The 24,000-nt window shown below is 43.6% G+C and overlaps 1 protein-coding gene across 1 annotated transcript in view; it reads left to right on the top strand.

The window, feature by feature from the left end:
• Positions 1-12,188, top strand: part of LOC144721261 (ephrin type-A receptor 4-like) — a 60,362-nt gene extending 48,174 nt beyond the window's left edge. The window contains exons 12-17 of the mRNA XM_078598753.1: positions 898-959; positions 2,272-2,481; positions 5,762-5,911; positions 6,658-6,851; positions 8,269-8,424; positions 9,128-12,188. Of these exons, the coding sequence (XP_078454879.1) occupies positions 898-959; positions 2,272-2,481; positions 5,762-5,911; positions 6,658-6,851; positions 8,269-8,424; positions 9,128-9,236 (881 nt within the window). The 3' untranslated portion in view covers positions 9,237-12,188. The remainder of the gene's footprint in view (positions 1-897; positions 960-2,271; positions 2,482-5,761; positions 5,912-6,657; positions 6,852-8,268; positions 8,425-9,127) is intronic.
• Positions 12,189-24,000: the final 11,812 nt, after the last annotated feature.

A 24,000-nucleotide genomic window follows, 5' to 3' on the forward strand; every position in this document is an offset into this window, starting at 1 on the left:
CCCTACAGTCTGTTACAGGCTATACGGGGGATCTTTTTCTTTGTTGTGCGTGTCATGGGTTAGGGCACTGCACAACAAACCTGGTGACCTGAGTTTGAATCACGTTCATGGAAAATATCAGTGATGAATATCTGAGTAGGTCCGAGGGCTCAGTAGGTCGACTCAGCCTTAAATTAATACTTGGCAAGGTGCGTAAACATTGGCACAGGGGCGACAAAGCTGGGCGGGCATGGTGCTGATCACAATGCTCCTTCGTGCGCCATGCTGGCCTTTATAGGTGCCTGATTATTTATATATATATTATATTCACATATGTCAATTCTATTCACACTGAAGTGAAATTTAAAGTGAATGGAGACGATGAGAAATTAGGGGTTTCAAATAAGTGTGTATTTGGAATAGTCACGTGGGGATGATTTTAAAAGAATACTCAGATTGATTATCTCTGAATTAATACATTGAAAGAAAGTTTGAGGAAGTTATATCTAAAATACTGAATGTAATATATGTTTTGTCACGATTGAAACACAGCCCAAATACCTGCTTGGGTAAAGCCCCACAGTCACCAAGCCGTGTTCAATTTAGACACAAAAGCGTTGCTTTGCACAACTGCGGACACTTTGTTTCCGACGGTGCAAAGCGGTGACTGAACTCGTTGATTTTTTTCCTTCTCCAAATTGGTATTTTGTAAAAAAAAAAAAAGACACGTGGACAGGGGTGGCCACATCACACCGGCAACAAAGACGACAAAAAAATATATTCAACACTATAACCCCTTAATGTCCACGCCATCCCCCGCACCCCCCCCCCCGTGTTTGTGGCAATCGAGGTGAAACGGAAGGGCTAACGTCTCGTTAATGTGCAGGAATTGACCGGGTTCTTGTGCTTTGCCTGCAGCGACGCCTGTAATGATCATCACGGAGTACATGGAGAATGGATCCCTGGACTCCTTCCTCCGGGTAAAGCGCCGCGCCGCGTTCACGTGAATTACAGGGGGTGTCCGAAAAGTGTATCTCACCGGAATTGAGATGAAATTCCGTGAACCTGCTGTGAAGTTGAGACCTAATTCTCTTATTTTCAGCCTCTTGCCTAATCTCAAATCGAAGTTGAAACACTTACGCAGCCTATCTGGCATTGTTACCGGGTAATTTATCGTCTCGCTTTGAAGGAAGGCAGCATGCATTTCAAATTGAAAAGACACAAGCAAAAGCAGCTGGATAATGCAGAACAGGTGGCGAGCATAACCAATGTTGGAGCTTCATTACACTCAGCTGGTGAAATGTAGCTTCTGTATTCAATGTGGGCTCAACTTGCTGGAGTCGAATGCATTAGGAGCCCAATGGTCCTGTTTTAATGGGCACACAGTACGCACATATTCCAGGCCAGCTTTCCTAGAGACTAATTATGAATGACGACCACGGGACGTGGCGATAATTGCCAATAATTAGCGTCATAACGATGACCCGAATGCTTGTAAATGATGGTGATAATTCAAATTGTCACGGAAGGGGGCTTGTATTTGGCGATTTCCATGAGTGATACATGTGTTCATGTATGGCCGTGCACGTGTGTTTTCACATGACAGCTGATGATGAAAGTATTGTAATTAATTAATAGATCCATGACAAAGGAGGAAAATATTGATTGACAATCAATGTTATCGAGTGCAGTCAAATTTAATAGTGGGATCATAGTAGTCAGACGTATAATTTTACGTGGAAGGTTATATCTATGGAATAATTATTTACAATCCTCATCCCTTCTTCAAATCCATTGATAGATGAAGACCTCCCCATGCCATGCCTCTTATCATACTTCACCACACTGGCCAGTGTGGGTTGGTGACAAGGGCCCCCCAGTACCGATTCAGATATCACCCACCACTGATATGAGCCATGGCCAGGAATTGAACTTAGGCCATGGTGCACTAACTGCGCTATAACCTACACCACAGCTTCCTTCACTATGTATCATGTATGTATTTATAATATAACGACATCAGATGACGCAATATTCAACAAGGTGTCTTGATCATGTAATATCCAAAATCAGATTGAACCCTGCATGTTCAATTAATATTATCTTTTGAATCCATTTTGAATGGCTATGATTGTATTACATGCAGTACTATAAAGGCAAGCCTGGAGGCCTAGGACCCTTGGCAATACAGGCAAGTATTTGAACTGCTTTCTAAATTCGAGCAGATTGTAAGTGTCTGAATGGCTGTGCACAGGGACGAAACATCACAGATGTTATAAATCGTTTGAACAGAAACAGGACGGGCAGTTCAACGTGGGTCAGCTGGTGGGCATGCTGAGGGGCATTGCAGCCGGCATGAAGTACCTGTCCGACATGAACTACATCCACCGCGACCTGGCCGCTCGCAACGTCCTGGTGGACAGCAAGCTGGTGTGCAAGGTGTCCGACTTCGGGCTGTCACGGGGGCTGGAGGACGATCCGCAGGCCGTCTACACCACCCACGTGAGCAGCTCCCCCCCCCGCCCCCCGCACGCTCCTCGCACAGTCTGAGAACCAGAGTGGGGATGCACACTCACTCACTGAGACGCATCACCACCCAGCCTAGAGACTCACAGTGGAGATTCATAATCAATCACTGAGACTCATCACTACCCAGTTTAGAGACTCACAGTGGAGATTCACACTCACTCACTGAGACGCATCACCACCCAGCCTAGAGACTCACAGTGGGGATTCACACTCACTCACTGAGACTCATCACCACCCAGCCTAGAGACTCACAGTGGAGATTCACACACACTCACTGAGACGCATCACCACTCAGCCTAGAGACTCACAGTGGGGATTCACACTCACTCACTGAGACTCATCACCACCCAGCCTAGAGACTCACAGTGGAGATTCACACTCACTCACTGAGACTCATCACCACCCAGCCTAGAGACTCACAGTGGAGATTCACACTCACTCACTGAGACTCATCACCACCCAGCCTAGAGACTCACAGTGGAGATTCACACTCACTCACTGAGACTCATCACCACCCAGCCCAGAGACTCACAGTGGAGATTCACACCCACTCACTGAGACTCATCACCACCCAGCCTAGAAACTCACAGTGGGGATTCACACTCACTGAGACTCATCAACACCCAGCCTAGAGACTCACAGTGAAGATTCACACTCACTCACTGAGACTCATCACCACCCAGCCTAGAGACTCACAGTGGGGATTCACACTCACTCACTGAGACTCATCACCACCCAGCCTAGAGACTCACAGTGGAGATTCACACTCACTCACTGAGACTCATCACCACCCAGCCTAGAGACTCACAGTGGAGATTCACACTCACTCACTGAGACTCATCACCACCCAGCCCAGAGACTCACAGTGGAGATTCACACCCACTCACTGAGACTCATCACCACCCAGCCTAGAAACTCACAGTGGGGATTCACACTCACTGAGACTCATCAACACCCAGCCTAGAGACTCACAGTGAAGATTCACACTCACTCACTGAGACTCATCACCACCCAGCCTAGAGACTCACAGTGGGGATTCACACTCACTCACTGAGACTCATCACCACCCAGCCTAGAGACTCACAGTGGAGATTCACACTCACTCACTGAGACTCATCACCACCCAGCCTAGAGACTCACAGTGGAGATTCACACTCACTCACTGAGACTCATCACCACCCAGCCTAGAGACTCACAGTGGAGATTCACACTCACTCACTGAGACTCATCACCACCCAGCCTAGAGACTCACAGTGGAGATTCACACTCACTCACTGAGACTCATCACCACCCAGCCCAGAGACTCACAGTGGAGATTCACACCCACTCACTGAGACTCATCACCACCCAGCCTAGAAACTCACAGTGGGGATTCACACTCACTCACTGAGACTCATCAACACCCAGCCTAGAGACTCACAGTGAAGATTCACACTCACTCACTGAGACTCATCACCACCCAGCCTAGAAACTCACAGTGGGGATTCACACTCACTGAGACTCATCAACACCCAGCCCAGAGACTCACAGTGGAGATTCACACCCACTCACTGAGACTCATCACCACCCAGCCTAGAAACTCACAGTGGGGATTCACACTCACTGAGACTCATCACCACCCAGCCTAGAGACTCACAGTGAAGATTCACACTCACTCACTGAGACTCATCACCACCCAGCCTAGAGACTCACAGTGGGGATTCACACTCACTCACTGAGACTCATCACCACCCAGCCTAGAGACTCACAGTGGAGATTCACACTCACTCACTGAGACTCATCACCACCCAGCCTAGAAACTCACAGTGAAGATTCACACTCACTCACTGAGACTCATCACCACCCAGCCTAGAGACTCACAGTGGAGATTCACACTCACTCACTGAGACTCATCACCACCCAGCCTAGAAACTCACAGTGGGGATTCATCACTCACTGAGACTCCGTAAATTCAGCCATGAGACACATGACACGGAAATTCAGATTCAGAATTAAATATTAATCTTTAAAATGAAACCTATTTTACTGGGAATCCTGTGTCGAGAATTTATTTGCTGACAGTTCAATGAACTCCAAAACATATCTCAAGAATTAATTTTCATTTTGAGCGTCATTTATCCTGAATTTTTATGTTCAACTGCAACAGTTTTCATGTTAATGCCACTTAATTTATACTCACCACCCCCATCAGCAATGAGGCTCCAAGTGGGAATTGAGACCCACTCTGACTTAGACTCATTACCTCAAACCTTGTGATACACTGGGTATGAATTCACACTCGCAGATGCTGAGAATCAAAACTCAAAGCCTGAATATACTTGCAGTGGTAATTCAAACTTCAGTCTCACTTCGCCGTCACGAGACTGGCAGAAAACTGGACTCATATAAATTGAGTTGATGTAAAACTATAGTCGATTCCATTTAACCATCCATGCTGAATTTAATATACATTTATTGATAGTGGTCACCGATACATTCCCGACATACATATTAGAAGACCATTCCAGTGCCCAGCACTCAGAAAAGTCAGCTACCGCGTTACATTTGCAATTACGTAATTTGTAAAACCATAGACGATGCCGTTTAACCGTCCATGTTGAATGAAATGTACATGTACGGAGTATATAAGACTTAAAAAAAGAAAATTCGTACACTCATATATATGAACAAAATTGCATATAATTACATGCAACTGTTAGATATGTGCACATTTGATATTAATACTCTACAAAACACAACCCCATAATTTATGTATGGCTGAGTCGAAAACACGTATTTATTATTTAACTTATATATTAAACATCTACAAGTACAGGATAACACAGAACCAGGGTACACAATGTCCGGATGGCCAGCAAATACAATTATAACAACACAAGCCCCAAGTTGTAATTTGAACACGGCAGAGAAACAAGAGAAGGGGAAGAGCACACAGGGAAGGTTATAAAGCCGAGAAATGCCTTTAATGATATCAACCAGGCTTATGTCTGGATTTCGAAGAAGTTAATTGCTCGAAATTGCAGTGCTGAATTGCTGTTACTATGCAACCACCGTGTGCTTGTCGAAGCGTGGGATGGAGAGCGGGTGGCACTGCTGCGACATCCACCTACTTTAAATTCCCCATCACAGCTGTGATGATAACCGGGGAATATGCCGCATCACAGGAATATTTGCCCACGTGTGTAACATTCATCGTGCACGCGAATACGGCGAGCTGATGCAACGTCGTTGGAAACGTGTTGCCGACGCGCAGGGCAGCAAGATCCCGATCCGCTGGACAGCCCCGGAAGCCATCGCGTTCCACAAGTTCACGACGGCCAGTGACGTGTGGAGCTTCGGCATCCTCATGTGGGAGGTCATGTCCTACGGAGAGAGACCCTACTGGAACATGACGAACCAGGATGTAAGTTGCCCCAGTGTGTGTGTGTGTGTGTTTTTTTTAAGTGTCGCTGCCGACTGACAACGGAAAGGTGCATAGAAGTGACTGTCAGTGAAGGCAGCAGTTACATTGTCTGTAAGTGGCTGATACACAATTACCAACCTTTTTCGCTGTCAGTCAGCTTATACATTTGTCCATGTGTTTATTTTGTACGTATGTGTTTCTTCTCCATCTATCTGTCTGCAGGTTTGTTAGATGACTGCGTATTTGTGCATCTATTTGTCCATCTGCTCATCCATTCCGTCTGTCCATTTATGCACTATGTATTTATAATAGTAGCTAAGCACAGAGCTAAATTACAGTATGAATAATTGTGGTGGTAGAGCATGATAAGCCTGCATTTAGAAAAAAAATCCAACACATTCCCTTCATTTTAATATGTAGAGTATATGAATATATATATATCAGAATATTAATGAGTGAGGTTTGTAAGCTTTGACAGCATGTCATCACTTAGGTGTCATTCCACCCTACAGCCCAATATTGGAAAATAAAAAATGCTTAGAAGATGTCCTTTCGCATGCAAATAAATTATTTGATTGCAGACAGCAAGGAAAAAAAAATGTATTCAGAGCAAAGGTTGATAATCGGGCGGCCTTCTGCTACGAACAGAGGGTCTTTTTACATGGCAGCAAAATTATTTCCAGAAGATTAGGGTTGCGGTCAGGCAAGTGAAGGGTTCACAGTACAACTCCCGCTTCATGGCGCAGGTGATCCAGTCGATCGAGGAGGGCTACCGATTGCCGTCGCCCATGGACTGCCCGCCGGCGCTGCACCAGCTCATGCTCGACTGCTGGCAGAAGGAGCGCACAGAGAGGCCTAACTCTGGCCAGATCCTCGTCTACCTGGACAAGCTCCTGCAGAACCCCGCCAGCCTCAATGTCCCCTCGCAGAGCAATGCACAGTAAGTGTGCGCGTGTGTATTTGTCTGTCATCGTCATCACCGCCGTCGGCCGTGATTAATCCGCTCTCGAATGAAGACCTCCCCAAAGCCATTAGCCATTGCCATCTCTCACGATCCCTGCAATGCAACGCCCCACCCAGCACCTGCGCGTGAGCTGATTTCATCGCTCCATCTCCGTGATGCATGTCATCGAGGGTGCATTCTCTCTCTTGGCTGCCACTATCATTATTTCCAACCACCTGCCATCATCCACTCTGATGACACGTCCTGCCCAAGCCCACTACTTGTTGCAACGTAAATGTACTTCTGGCTGCAAAGCCTGAAATTTGCTCCGTTTGCCGGGACTGCTTGCCCGAATCATTCCTGACTTCTTTTACCAGCTGCAGAGAAGTCTACGTGTTAAACTGAAATATTGTCCGGGGTGAATTATTGTATAGTTGTTTATGTATTAATGTGGTTAATTATTTAGTTACATTAATTATAACAATGTATTTAGCACGTGGTAGTCTAACGTGATGCACTCTCTTAAAGGCTAACTTAAGAAAGACTAATTAAGTATACATTCATAGTATTGCATTCTTTGTTTCTTAACAAACAGGTTTAATAACCTCAGCACATGGCATGCCCCTGTAAATGAAGTAACAGAGTATTTAATGCCCACATCACAATATTCAACATGCTTTGTTAATGCCATGGTAGTGACCTTAGTCCAACCTCGAACGCATGTTAAACAGCTCAGTGGTCAATGCACTGACTGCTAGACCTTCTGTTCGCACTGTGCTCATCAACAGATTATGCAGGATCTCACTACCCTGCTGTAGCTTCCTTTGGCCTCTCATCTGCCTTCAGGCCATAGTTTGTCCTATACTGAGGGTCCCACACCACTAAACTGGAGGCCCCTCCAGCCATCAGTTTCAGAGAGATCAACTCATGATGTTGTCCCTCTCCCACGACGAGGACGGCACATGCTGCAATGTTGGAGATTGCATGAGTCTTCAATCAATTATTCAATCTTTATTTCACGTGCCAAAATCACCCAAGGAGCATAAACCACCACGCAAACTTTGGTCATCCTCACAGCAGCTTTTGGCTAGCCATCCAAAAAAGACGGTCACTGTATCGCTTGCTTTCAGATATGCTTCTGCAGCCGTCTGGAACGCTCTTCCTATCAACATTCGGAAGCCACTGGAGCTATGCACGTTTAAATCCAGAATGAAAACGAACTCCTTCATGCTTTTTTGTGTTTAGTTTGTTGTCCTCCCCCCACCCCTCCAATTCACGCAGTTGGCTATGTACGTTGCGAAAGAAGTTCAGCATACGTACCCCACTCACCCACTCACCCAATATCACTCATCCACCCACACGTAGAGCAGGGTGCGTGTCTGTCCATGACACCACGGTTCACTGCCGTCCACAGGGTTTCGGATCCGCTGCTCGGCCAGGCCGTGCCGGGTTACACCACCGTCCGCACCGTGTCCGAGTGGCTGGATGCCATCCACATGGCACGATACCGTGACAACTTCTTGGCTGCCGGCTATACGTCCCTGGAGGCAGTCCGGCACATGACGCTCAGGTGGGTTCCCCTCCCCCCGCCCCCAAGCAGATTGGGTACCTTGATGCCATTGGCCACACAATACTTGGCTGCGCACGCGACCGCTAGCGCTGAGCGGTGTGTTGAGACCAGGTTGAGTTCTACGTTGAAATGCGCAGACTACCGGCATGCCCTCATTGCAGGGGAAACAAATACGAATGGGCATTGTCAGTTGACGATTATTATATTTTAGTCAATATGACTCTTATGTGTGAAGCGTGTGCTAAAACAATGCTTAATACCCAAAGATTAATACAACGAGCATGTAAAAAAACGAAGATCCTGGGTTTGAATCTTGGCTGCCATCTTTGATAAAAACCTGGTTTTCAATTAAGGCGAGTTGTTGGCCCCAGACTGGTCACCAATGACTGCATGAAAACAAGTTAAATTACGTGATTTTATTAATTCGGCATCTTTCAGTTCTGAAACATAAAAGGTTAAGTTTGATTGACATGAAGAGCAATCTTTGCTGCCCAATAAAAGCATGCACTCCTAATATAAGTAAAGAGACCTATTGAAAATACCTTGAGCAATCCTCTGACACATGGTGATACACTGTTAGCTGCAACATTCGAAATCGACTTTTTTCGTCTTATCTCATGACACGCCGCCGATAGCGCAGCTCGAATAGAGCTGGATAAAAGTGAACGGGGAGAAATCTAATGCTGAACCTCTCTGATTACAGTGACATTCACAGAATAGGAGTCACGCTGGTCGGCCACCAGAAGAAGATTCTTAACAGCATTCAAGTGATGAGGGCCCAGACCCTGCCAGCGCACAGCACAGGCGTATGAGGGAGTCACGCGGTTTCTCCAACAACACGGCAAATGAGCGACACCCTCTACTGACCCACTTCTCTCGTTCGCGCTCCACTCGCTTGCCCAGCGCATCATGGACTCTTCACTCACTCACTCACTCCTCACTCACTCCTCACTCACTCACTCACTCACTCACTCCTCACTCACTCCTCACTCACTCACTCACTCACTCCTCACTTACTCACTCACTCCTCACTCACTCCTCACTCACTCACTCACTCCTCACTCACTCACTCCTCACTCACGACGCCACGACGAAGAGAGAGGCAGCACTCTTTGTGGCCCATCGGTGGTGTGTCTTCGGAAATTTGAAACGTATTTATGGGGATGGTGATGCGTTTGCGATGGGAATGAAGCGTCTGCAAGGGTTGGCATTGGATGTTCCATCTTGGCGGGTGCTTCTCTGAAGGCACGGAGCTGGGAATCCATGTCTCTGCCGCATAAAGAGACACACCACTATGGTTGACAGAGTGCCGTGGCTGAGCTGGCGGGTCATCGGACGTTGAGAAGGAACGAAAGGGGATTTGCTCTGTTACCAGACGGCATGCCAGATTCATATTGAATCCGGCTAAGCAAGTGGACTTGTTGGTGTTTTGTTGGAAAGCACATGCTTTGTTCCCTGATCCAGGGATGTGCAAAATGTCTGAAGGACGCTTAGTCTGTGAGATTTTTTTTTAAGCAAAACGCTCTGGGTCAAGGACACTTTATACTGCTTCTGTAAACTTTGGTGTCAATTCTGAAGAAAAAAAACTGCTCTTGGTTGTGGTGATATGAAAGTGTGGCTATTTGTGTATGCTCAGCTATTTTGTTATGATGTGTCTGTTATGCACAACACGCAGCTCGTTAACACATCCGCAATAGATTAGGCCGTCATCTTTGCCATAGCCACTCGGACAACATTCATGTCATGTTCTGCCTCGGCGAGTGCCATTTGAATGGATGCGCCGTGAGCTATTTCAGCACAAGCTGTCTGCAGGGTTCATAGGCAAAGCTCTACATTCCTTCCACTGCATTACATGTCTATAAATTCACAGATGAGACCAAGGTAGGATAACCTGGATGAAGACTTCAGTGTGGATAAGGCCAAAGTGACCTGCCTTGGCTTTAAAATCCCCACACGATGGTCAGCCCAAGGCGTTAATGTACATGCATAGATACGGCAGCCTTTCTCGAATGACCTATTTTGCCCACACCTGCCATGAGGAATGTGGAAGCCCTCTGATAAATCACTGAAGCAAATGGAATTGGGAATTTAGATCTAGGTTCCGACAATATCTGGCCACATACATTTATCAGTACTTCTTTACTGCAGAGGAAGCTTTGTAACCTTCGCCTGCTATAGCTGAGCGCAGAGTGCACATCAAATATCGTAGAATTGCTTTACAAACCTTCCCATATGATAAACCTGGTTCATATATATATTTTTTTATAGAACGTTATAAATAGGACACACCTTAAGTGAAGTAATTAATCTGAAAACCGTAACAATGAGCGATGGTTAATGACCAAACTCATTTGTATCACCAAGTCACCACTTTAAATACGACAATTGTCAGTGCATGACAATTTGGAAAGCACTTTTATTTAGGGAACACTAAATACATTTTAAAGAAATTATTCGCACTACTAATAGCTACAGCTACAGGGACCAGTTACTTAATTAACAGTGGGAAATAAAACCTGTTTCTGCCCGATGCAGTAACAAATGCTTAAGCTCTTTGCAGCCCAAATGTGTAAAGTGTGATGTGTGGAGAGCGTTCGACTAATTCTCCCGATGTAATTTGGCTGCCTTGGCTCTTTGTTCCTCTGAGCCTCTGGCACATTAACTGAAATACAAGTAACACATGATATGCAATACCTTGTAACCTGACGAGAACAATGGCACCACTGAATGGAATATCAACACTCTAGGGAAGCTCTATTTTAAAGGCTTATCGGACAGAGAATATTTAAATTGGTTTTATCACCACCCAGGATAACACATGGTCTGCAACATGCGCATACGGGAGCTTTAATCCGATTCAGGATTATGAAAAATGGCATCACGAGAGAAGAGATTAATATCAACAAGCTACTGCAAAGCGACAGCGTTACATGATCAGTAACATGACTTTTGTTTAAAACGATAAGCATATTATTATTGTTGCTTATGAATGAAATGTATATTAGTGTAAAAACATAGCTTAAATTAATGCACACACAGACAATACAAACATTTACACAAAGCCAGCAAGTGCGAGTCTCAATTAAAAATGTTTAAAAAGTGTCAACTCCAACAAATGCTTTGCGTGTAACTGACTTACTGTAGATAATAATTGTGCTGAAAAGTGTGCATAACTTATGATATTGTACATAAAACAAAAACTTTGATCAAGATGTAAATGTTATGGGGGTAGATATAGGATTTATTTCGAGCCTCGATGTTTGTGTTTAGTGTTTGGAATCTATCACTTTTTTTGTTGAGAGCAATTAGCACACACTTTGTGTCGTGATATTTCCGTTCATAGAAATCGCAGGCACAATATTTCTCCATGTGCTACTATAGCCTGAACAAAGCCCTCGTGCCTACCAGTGACATCGGTCATCAATGGATGTTGAAAACCACCCAATGCGTCAGTTTGTAGTTGGTCAAGGCATGTCGTTTTTAAGATTAGACTTGAATGTGACGGAGGTCCTTTGTATACATTATTTTGTATTTCATTTTGTATTGTTTCCTGCTCCCACTACCCCATATCTTCCGCTACGTCTATATTATCTTCATCTGGTTAGAATGCTAACACTATAGATTTGAATAACGATGATAATGTTAAATAAAGCAGCAACAGTAATGATGACTAAATGAAATCTTTATTTATTATAAGGCTGGATTCTGTATAAGGCCTGGTACTGCTCAAGTTTTGTAAAATATTTTTGTATAATAAATGGTTGAATGGACCTGGTGTCAATGTGTGCCTCACTTGTTACATTCTTCAACGTATAATTAAAATAAACAAAAGTCTACTCCGACTTTAGCCCTGAAGCACCCTGCCACAGTCAAGATGTCCGCATCTTCAGATCCAATACACGTGCAATGTCTGTAATCCGGCTGATGAAATCTGTATGAGAATGGAACAAAACTGGTGGCGTTGGAATGCTTGAGGAAAGGCGTGAAGCTTCGAATCGGGCAATTTCTCGCGAAAACCAAGACTTCTTAACTAAATTCTACCCACATCAACCAAACCAGATTCTGTGCACCATGCTATCTGTTCCTACGCAGGCCAATTGAAATGGTGCATCAGTCGGATGTGGAGCGTGGGCAGCAGCAATTGTATGACAAGTCCACAAAAGAACAGCAGCAACAATACAAAAATAATATCTGTGGTAATGAGTACGCATACATTATGCAGATACGTGTATAATTTAATTGGTTTAGGTTATTAAATATATGATTTTAATATGCATTCAACACAGCCATGTCAGAGGTAGCTGAGTGGCTCAGAAGTCAGAGCACTGAGCCGTTGTGGCTTAGATCTGAGGTCGGAATCCAGGCAACCACCCCTCACTAATCTGGGTTCTCAAGTGTAACGGTACATAATTGGTTTCTTTTGGGTCAGATCGTGTAGGTTTAATGTTAATAAGCGCTATAGCCCTCCACCACCTGACACGGTCAACCAAATCAAGTTGTCGCATGGGCAAATGTGGCTAACTGTTTTGTTGAAAATCAAGGAACAATTTTGACCATTGGCACTTATTCCGACCTAACCTAAAAGTAACTATGAATCATAATATCGGTCGTGAATGCCTACATGTGAAATTAAGTATAACAAGTTGATGGTCTCAGCTTAGTCACCAACTTTATCACCAAAAAATATTGCATAAAATTCGGTTTGTATCATAGTTTTACTTTAAAATATTTGACTGATATCCAATGGACATTCTTTGGAAAGCATATCAATGATATATTGAAGTGCTCAGAAGATGTAATTTCTCCACAACTCTGGCTGTTGCCTGATGATGCTCGTTGTAATTTCTAGTGAAACGTCGTACTCGAATTGTAAATGTTGTGGGTTTCTCTCCACACCGGTGTGCCATACGAGTAACGAATGGGCATGTTTTGTTAACGTGACAGAGATTACCAATTGGCTTTGTCGGGTGGTGGCGGGTTTAACAACGCATTTATATTTACGCGATCTAAACCAAAAACCTATATTATGCTCAGAAGTATTTCTGCAACATTATCTTCCAGGGCCATTTTCTAACAAATCATGATACATTGCTAGCTGCAGAGTTTAGACTAGAAATAGCCTCATGTCATGAATGCATGCTGATAGCAAACTTGAAATACAATTGTGAACAATACGAAAAAGTGCACTTGATGTGTAAAACTTTTTTCAGACTGGTTGAAATCTCTAGATTAACTCCTAACCAAACCATACTTGGTTCAGTCCACTTCGAATATAAATAGCAAATTGATGCAAAGTGAAAAACCAAAGTTTTGTTTGAATTTAATAAAAGTTTCCATGGAGAGAGTCTCCCAAGCCCTGAGCTGTTAGTTAATGCTACAATAATGAGACAATTTCCCACCGGGCATGCCCAGAATATTTACGTTTTCAAAATGCTCTCTGTGCAATCACAATTTGTAACACATACAGTAAAGCAAAACGATTGTAAAAACATGTATTTTGTTTGAATAAAATAATTATAATCAGTAAATACAATTTTCTGAAATCAATTATGTGTGCTCGGAAAGCCTTAAAACCAACCAGCTTGGATAGGCAGGAAACTAAGCAGCTGTCTAGATTTTTTTCAAATGCATGAAATGGACAATAACTTTGCAATCAATTTACAAAAGAACTCCAGAATATTCAGAGGATGGCTTGTCACTTGTGTTTTCATTTTTGGTGTATTGTTTTTCATAAAACATGCGTGTGTATATATATTTAACATTATTACCAATCTACCAAATAATAGTTCATTCCCCTGTAGTCGTGGTAGTGCATGGCTAATTTTGACTTGTATGACATTGACATTCTCGTTGTACGTAGTTATTTACTTTCTTGCTTATGAAAAAGTATTTTTTTTACCAGGAATGACCATGCAAGAATTGAACCCAGCTGCTAAATTGTACTTAGCACATTCTTCCAAGATGGACATTGGTCCCACTGAGCCATCACGGCTATCTCTGAGTATGTTTTTATTTTTGGTATGTGAACACACAACGGTTTATTTACTTATATATGTATATTAAAAAAAAACATTTGTAATATTTGACAACATTTTCCAGGAGGCACACAAACACTGGCTGCTTCGTTATCTCTGGTAAGTTTATACGACACGACATCTTTTGATCTCACGGGGAATCTGGGAGACTTGACCTACTGAAAGACAATCATTTATCCGTACGTACATATATGCCAATGGCAGAAATTTGTGCGAACGCGCGCGCGCGCACACACACGCGCGCGCATATGCACACGTGCACGAACCGCATATTCACACCCAGAGATTACACATCCATCTGCAGGCGATTATGGCGGTTGGGAGGACATTGCGGCAGACGTTAGAAAAGAAAATGCTGTTCTCCTGAGGATCAATTTTCTTGCATTTAGCACCCATACAAATCACGGGGGAAGAAGCTTGCTGCGTGAGAAAGGAGCGGTCAGAACAATGCATCCGGCGGGAATGTTTCCCCCTAAATTATTCATCCCCGGTGAGAGCGCCTGCCCGTGAATAGGCTGTCTGCGATCCCCCAAAGTCTGCCCATCCAAAAAAACCTAAACACTGCGAAAACATTCAGTCATGTACGATATCCGAAAATGCATACGCAATAATAATAGTAGTAATTTACAAACCTTTGCCAAATAAATCCTGAATGAAGACCCCCCCCAGATGTCATGTTAGTCATGGTGTTTGTTTGACCAATACTTTACCATGCTGGTCAGTGCAGATTGGTGAACGTGGTGGGGAAGGGTGGTCTTGGCCAGTTCGTATACCATTCACCGATGATCTTAAGCAGAGCTGGGAGTTGGACACAAAAATCTGTATTTGTAGCACAACTCACCAATGTGTCACTGTTCACTTAGCTATATATACACACACTGAAAACTGGAAGAAAAAATCCTTAAGGAGCTCGAATGAAAAAAAAATCAGAGTAGAATTCGTATTATCTAAGTGAATATATGTAGAAGTGCTAAAAAATGTACTTGTTAATATCAAACAGTTACATTGAGACAGCAAGCGGAGAGCAGACGCATCCGAAGAAGAGTCAGGCAAGTATATACACTCTCACCAAAGCGATTTACAGCCTCATTTGAATATATTTTCTGAACATTCTATAGAACAAATGAAGGCATATGCATACAGTACATAAAGGAAGTAATCGCCATCGCATATTTGGTGATAACAGTGCATGATAACAACAAATGGAAATTAATTACAGAACATTTTTTAAGCGCTAAACAAATAACGCCACAACAATTGGGCTCAAGACACAGATGAGAAAAACAAAAGTGGCGTATAAGTTAGCTGACCTGTAGAAAATATTTGTTGGGGTAACATAACTGACATACGCAACAGCGCACGTGTTGAACGTGGAGCAGAATCGACATTATGATACAATAATTTGCTTTGAGTGCAAGTTAAAGTACGTTTGGCTATGTTAAATCTGATCATAAAAGACAACATATTGATGTTAATTCTGATAATGAAAGACAACATATTAACGTGCCCAACGAAGCGAGGTATTAATTCGTGAATAGTATCCGCTGTGGCATAAAGAGTGAAAACGTGGACACTGAGAAAAAAAAAACCCGGCACAACAAGTGAAGAGTACACAAATCTGCATGAAGCGATAATGCTGGGAAGGACGCATGGACACAGCGAGAGGGACTTGGGTAACACGACTAGAAGGGCTGATGGCTGATGAATGAGGTTGATGACGGAATAGCAGCCGAAGGAGGCAACACGCTCCAGATTATGACCACCGCAGAGATAGAGAGACGAGATGTGTAGGAACGAGATGTATCATGGTATTGCAGGACCATACAAGAGGGCAATGGTGAGCGTAGGTCTTTACCCAACAGTGGATAAAACACAGCTTATGATGAATGTTTTTTACTACAATGTATTTGATAGTCACTTAGGAGCTAGCAACATGTAGGACAGATGGGGATAAACAACAACGCATTGAAGTTGTGCACACGCAAATCGTGGAAGGGCAAGGTGAACATCAGTTGTGTTGTTTTCAGGCACATTTCAAAGTCTGGATTATAATACGAATGAATTTACAGCCTTTGTCAATACACTCTTGGATGAAAGTCGCCCCACACCATGCCATTTATGGGGTCTCTTTGACCATATCCCCCTAAGCTGGTTAGTGCAATATTCATATTCTTACATTTTTTCGGTAAAGTCACGTAGGTAAATTTTTTTAATTTAAATTAATAAAATAAAAATAAAAATCACGACGTTTCGGAGGCAACACAAGCTTCCATCTTCAGGTGGAACCGTCACGGCACGATAGCTGTATCAAGTACGATAGCTGTATCAAGTACAGCTATCGTATCAAGTGCAGCTATCGTGCTGTGGCGGTTCCACCTGAAGACGGAAGCTTGTGTTGCCTCCGAAACGTCGTGATTTTTATTTTATTTTTATTTTACTTTTATTAATTTTAATTTTAATTTTTTACCTACGTGACTTTACCGAAAAAACCTAAGAGCATGAATCCTTGCAGTCACGAAAGCTTCAAATCTGGTTAGTGCAAGTTGGTGAAGGGGTTCAGATGTTACTCACTATCAATGTTAGTCACGACCGGGAATTTAATTCATGCTGTCGGGTTCATAATGCAGCTTGATACCCGCCGCACCGCTGCCAGAGTTTCCACCGTTTTCACAGATTAAACCTGGACATATTTCTCAGTCGTCCGAGGTCTATGAAAACTATGCAGGCTACTGCCACAAAGTTCGACACAATACCACCACATCTCGGTACAAGTCGTTTCCTGCCGCCCGAACACAATTGCTGACTCCCAGACTCTCTCGGTCAGACCTGGACAGGTGGCAACCCTAGACACCAGAGGTCGCAAACGGGGTTTGATTCCTTACCCGTATCCGTACCCGGCCGCACCAGGGTCGCAAACAGGTACCCGTACCCGGCCGTACCTGTACCCGTACCCGGCCGTACCCGTACCCTACCCGTACCCGGCCGGGTTCAGGTAGGGTACGGGTATCGGGTACCTGATTGCGACCTCTGGGATGAAGCCATGTTGCAGGCGCGGGTGGGTTCATTCTAGGAACTTGAATTGTGAGAAGAGACAAGACGTTGGGAAATGAGTGACAAACAGTTACTCACCAGTGACTCACGGTCTACCCGTACCCGTACCCGGCCGCACCAGGGTCGCAAACGGGTACCCGTACCCGGCCGGGTACGGGTAGCCAGGTATCGGGTAGGGTACGGGTATCGGGTACCCGGTTGCGACCTCTGCTAGACACTGCCACATCCCCCGTGGCTTTTAAAAGATGGATAAAAGTTATCATTGGGCTCCAGTGAAAAAATTGAAAAGGTCTCTCTCTATTATTACTGACATGACAACTGGGAGTGCTATTGGGCAGGTGTGGCACGTAAAATACATTATGGGTAAGAAGATAGCGTTCATTTTGGTAGGAGGGAGAAATGGATGGAAATTTTGAAGGCCCATATCTCACTAGGCCCTCTGTCTCATGTACACAAATGCCCAGTATGTTCCAGCCTGTAACCTTTATCATAACGACACGCACACAAGCACACACAGCTGCCAAGGGTGGCAAGACAGATGGGTAATCTTGTTCTAAGCCCCCACGCTGTAGAGAATGCCTACGAGACTACAATAGCGGCTTCTATGCACCCAGAATATATATATTTCGTTGCAAAAGCATGAGATACAGAACATATTCTGTGGTACAATGTGACTGGGAAGCAATTCCTTTACCTATCAAATTGCCTCCGTTTGTAACTACTTCACAAAATTGGAGTATTTTGAGAACATAGCGCCACCTGAGCAATTAAAGTACTTTTTGTGACACGTTAACTGCTTCAACATTGCTCTGAAATTCAACGATGGCTTTCTTATCGTCCATCTCATCAGTCATCTCTCCCAAGTGGTGTCCTGTCATAAAAAAAAGTCCCAGCTCAAATGCACACTCCACTGATGTGCCTTTATCGTATGAAATATATATGTACAGAGGGATCATGGATATTGAAATTATATTTCAATTGTGTGACCATCAATACACTTAATGTATTATACAAGTATATTGTACGAAGGAAATTTGAGTTATTATGCCATGATATTAATAAATTAGGTAAAGTTGTACTTTAAAAATACATGTAGGGAAGTTTCATATTTAGAATTTGTGATTTTAAATTTATATAATGTGGATGTGATCGAATGTCCCTTGTATTTAACAATGCTAATGCATGTCCTCTAAGCACAAACGGATACAATTTAAAAGATTCAAGCGTTAAGTAAACTGTAATTCTATATTTTGAATAAAAATGCTAAATGACTTCGCCTTTTCGTCACACGACAGCAAGATTTGCATGGGCTTGGCGCAAGTGTCTCAGACCGTTAGCAAGATTTCCATGGACAACCGCTAATGTACAAACCGGTGATTTATTAAACCGTGAAAGAATGAAGAAAAAAAATCTCCCTCGCTTTCAACAAGTTCAGCAGTTCTGCGTAGCCAATTTCTGTCAGCTCGTTCGAAACATCGTAGATAATTAGAGGGTGCTGCATAGACCCTTGTTTTTAAACACAGCTGGCACAGTCTGGCAGGAGCATGGGCTATTCTCCAACAAAAAATGACACACGCTCCAGTTATTTATTTTACGATTGGCACAACCGTTCGGAATATCAATATTCTTTGTGGCCACTTTCATCGCATGGTCAAAAAGACCATTTACATACAGCGGTTTTGTGTTGAACAGGATCCTGTCGTCTGGACAAAGTGCTCTTGCCAATAACATCTGCCAACCCTGGCAGCGGCATTTGTTTAAGAAGCCTGTGAGTCTGCTGATGTAACCCAGAATGTCAAAGCCGGGCAAAGGTTTTCTTGCTTGAAAAACAAATTCTGGTGGATAATATTGGTCTGGAATGCCCAATAGGCCAGTCGACTAAAACACATTTCATTTGTAAGTGGAGATACAGAAAGGAGGTATGCTTATTATATGATATTTACAAAATAATCCGTTATGCGCTGTTGTGGAGCGTTGTAGGTAACACATCGATAGAGAAAACTTCCGTCTGTCCAAAATAAAGGAAAAAAATACGTAAAATGTGTATTTTTTTCACCATCCTAGCCAATAGGGATTCTAGGGTAAGTCTGCTTAAATAAATGATGTTATAAAGCATTAGTCTGAAAGTCCCCTCGGCTGATGGAGTATATTTCTGTTGTTGTAGAGAGACGGATGTTGGTGTATTTATTTATTGCATAAGAATCATTTTATGCACAGGGTCAATGGTATATGTGAACACAGGATGGGATTATTTACTCAAAAGAGGTTTTTAAAAAAAAACATTTATTCTATTGAAGCCACCCATTACACGCAGAATTGAAACGTGTAGGGCTGGGGCAAAACGACTGGGTGGTGAATGGTTGTTGTGGTTGGGTGATGGGAAATGTAGGATTGGTTAGGTGGGGGTGAGGGTGAAGACGATTAAAAGAAAGGTGAAAATTGGATGTGTTTGGTGGAGTGGTCTTGGCCTGGCTTTATACAGCCCTGTGACTTTAAACGCCATCAATAAATATAGCCTACTTTTGAGATAATGAAAGTCATGCATTGTATATTAATTTGTCCATTATCACCATCTGTGTGGTCATCATCACTTTCATCATTTGAAATCGTCACGAATAAGAGTTATCTATTACATTATGCCAAGAACGCTGCTGGGCAAAGCATACATTCACCATGATAGTTGCACGCGTATTTCAACATATTATCAGAATAAGAAACTATATTTATTTAATTCGACAATTGTGTGTCATAGTACTGCAAACGGAAAACTGGAAAAACAAACTCAAATGCTCGCTGGGTCCTATAAATCAATGTAAGCACGAGTGTCAGTGAGTGAGTGAGTGGTGGTGCAGTGGTTTCCTCATTACGCTGTGAACCTCTCGACCTGAGCTCAAATCCCAGACGCAGATAAAATCAGTGGGAAATGGTCTCAGAGGGTTTCGACCTCCCCTAGGTCAACTCTGGCCTTACATTAGTAGCTGATACCTGTTGCGGTGTGTGCAAGGTGAGACAAAGGCTGACAGGTGTGGTGCTGGCCACACCACCTGGTGCTCACTAGCAGGTCTTGCTCAAACAGTCAATATGACCATCGTGGGAATTGACGTCTCTTCGTGTCTGTGTTGGGAAGCAGCTAAAAACCCGGTGACCCCAGGTCGAGTCCCACTTAGGCACAACACCAGTGATGATTATCTGAACCGGTTCTGCGCATCCCCCTGGTCGACCCAGCCTCAAAAGAGTACCTTTTGCATTGTGTGAACATTGCCGCCACCTCGTGTATCGTGATGGCCTTCAACGGCGCTGCTCGCTAACAGCACTTGCCCTAACGGTCTGTTAGGGCTGTAAGGGGGGTATTTGTCTGTGTTGAGAGAGTTGTAAGCGCACTGTTATATTTCTGATGATCCAGACTTGATACTCAGTCATGTGGATCAATGGGGTAACCATTTCTGAACATGGCCTAGGCATCTTGTAGGTCTACTCAGTCCAAACATGGGTAGCTGATGTTCAAGTATGGGCATTAGCACGAGGGAGAAAGCGTACCAGCATGGTGTTGACCTGGCAATACCACCTGGTGTGTTCCATGCTGGTATTAATGGCTGCTCAATAACAGCAACTTTCCAGACAGTCTCCATAGCCGAAATCTTTCTTTTCTGGATACGGGAGTGTGAGCGCTCAAAGGTACGTTTGTGTGTGTCTTCATGTGTCTATGTGTGTGTGTCCGTTTGTGTGTGTGGAGCAGTGGTGCAAATGTTAGCACGATACAAACGGCCTTTTTGATACACAGCACTGACACACAATACCAGTGCCAAGTGGTATCGGAACCTACCCTGGGTCTCCGATGGGTCAAATCAGCCTCGAATAAATACCTGGTGCAGCGTGTTAACACCAGCACTGGCTGAGACAAAGGCTGGCTGAGTGTCTTGGCAGCCAAACCACCCCATCATGTGCCTTTCTAACTTCAACAGCGACGCTAATAGCACTTGCCATGACGGTCTGTGCAGGTTAAATGGAGAATCTTTTGCTGTGTGTATGTCTGTGCATGTGTGTTTCAGAAGTGCGTTGTGACCGAACGTCAGAGATGAACCCAAGCCACTGAGGTTTGATTCCCAGCCCCATATATCACTGACAAATGGTGTCTATGTTCACAACGAGGGCCTCCCCAAGGTCCACTCAGCCTACATGAGTAATTTGAGAAGGATGTGTTTCGCCAATACCGGGGGAGACAAAGGCGGCTAGGCGTGGTGCCGACCGCCCTCCCCTTGTGCGCTGAAGCAGCCAGAATAGGTGCTCAGGAGCAGCACTTGACCCTACGGTCCAGTGAGACTGAAAGAGGGACCTTTGTTACAGCCACGGGGCTTTATTCTCGAGTTAGAGAGAGCCCAAGCTCACCTCTGAGCAAAAGCCTGCGGCGACGGAGGATCCCCGTGGCTGTGCGGGACAGGGCCTTCGAGTGTTGCGGAGGGCAGATTAAGTAACAGGCAGTTCTTTTGTAAAAAAATTGTGAACCTCCTTAGGCCTGTGATTTCTGAAAGGGATAAAATGTAGTCAACCTTGACGAGGCACTGATACGGGCAGTCCAGAAAGGTTAGGTAAGCCAATGGGCGCATTTTTGTTGAGACCCTAAGTTTCGACGAGTACTATTAATAATTGAAGTAAAAAAAAAAATATCTGCATTAATAAATAAATGCCATTGTAAATGTATGATTTGCCCTCAACCATTGATCACTGAAAATGAATGACTGTCGACATCGCAATATTTGTTTTTGTCATCATATTTCCAATATATATATATTTTTATATAAATATTTGTTTCTCACCATGCATACGTACATCTGTTATTACCACTCACCTCCAGTCATTGCCACCCACCTCCAGTTAGTGTCTTTCTCCTCCATTCCACGATTTAGCATTTGAGGACTTTCCCGAGTTCTCGTCAATCGGCTGTCTCAAGGTCTTCATTTTCTCGCACGAAGTATTGTCTACGCAGGTTCCCTCATTTGGCCACGGCTGACCGTCCCAGTAAGTGCTGGGGATGGGAACATCCGAGATAACCACGAGTGCAAAATAGATATATGCACTGGGGCACTTGGGTGCTTAGAGAGGGAATGGGCTCTGGGAAGTGTAATTTGAATGCAAAATTTTCTGCAAAGCTGTCTTCAAGCTTGTTGTAAAATGGGCGCAACAGCTTCCAAATTGCCTCAATCGATCGTGCACGCTGGATTTGGGAGACTTCAAGGACCCTATCAGGAATGTCACATGAAGTAAGTCATCATGTCAGAAGGGGGGAGTATATAATCATTGTTACAAGAGACTGCATTGGCAAAATGGGAAAATGTAGAGGAAATGAGATAGGACTTCAATTTGATGGGTCACTGGACACTGACCACGCAGAGAGAGAGAGATGCAAGTAGGGCTATATAAGGCAGCATGGCTCTATAATAGGGTAGTCAATCGCTTATTCCATTTTTTCACATTTTATACTTTACTCCGCATGATAAGCGCGTCAGTGTAAATGTAACATATTGGAAGAACGAGCACAGAAGCACGTGTAAAACCAACAGGCTCAATGTTGTTCTAAATATACCTTCCCACATGTTCCCGTAATGAACCTCGATCATATCTTCATGCACATAAAAAAAAAAACATACATAAATGTACGAAGTAAAATCTGTAGCTAAATTATTCATTAAATCTTTCGCCATGTATACGGTGTTTTATTTATAAACTAGAATTTCCTTTACCTTGTTGAGTGGATCTGAGGTCATTGTATTTATTTAACGAACACCCAACTGAGTTCACGAACCAAATAACGGGAGAAATCGTTGTCCGATCTGGTGTCACCCTAACCTCGAATCCGTGGCCTTGCACGCCGTGTTCACACCGACCAGTTGTGATCAAGGAACAAAAGAGAAAGTCTCTGCGCTGAAATGAACATCTTTGGCTGTCCAGCGGACATCCGCTAGACAGCCGCTGGACATCCAAACAGGAGGAGCTTGTGTGTGAAATGATTTTGTTCTCAAGCATCATTAGGTCTTATAAGGAGCTTATGAAATTATTGTCTTGTATATATTATTCAGCGAGCTGCCAAAAAAGATTATTTTTTAATCGCTATTCGCGATGAGCATTCGGCGGAGAAAAAAAAAGGATTAAACTTTTGTAAAGAAGCACAGGACCGTTAATTAAATGAAAGCAATGCTGTTGTGACATCTTAAAAAACCCTCTTTCATCCATTGTGAGGCTCAAAGTTGTTGATACCAACAGACTTCTCAAACGTTGTGCCACACCTGCTTTTAACAACGTGAGATGAATTTTTGCAACCAGTCTGGTCACGTGCTATGGAATTCCGAAGCATTTTCTCTGCAATTCCTGGAGACAAAAGAATCATCACTCAGACATAGCTCCATTTTGTGCTACAGTGACTAGGATAAGTGATTTTTTTTTAATACGCGTTTCAACGCTTACCCTCTAAATATCTGCATTTAGCACATTGAGC

The sequence above is a fragment of the Lampetra planeri genome, chromosome 11, assembly GCF_965212315.1.
Source record: "Lampetra planeri chromosome 11, kcLamPlan1.2.h2, whole genome shotgun sequence".
Classification (NCBI taxonomy): Eukaryota; Metazoa; Chordata; class Hyperoartia; order Petromyzontiformes; family Petromyzontidae; genus Lampetra; species Lampetra planeri.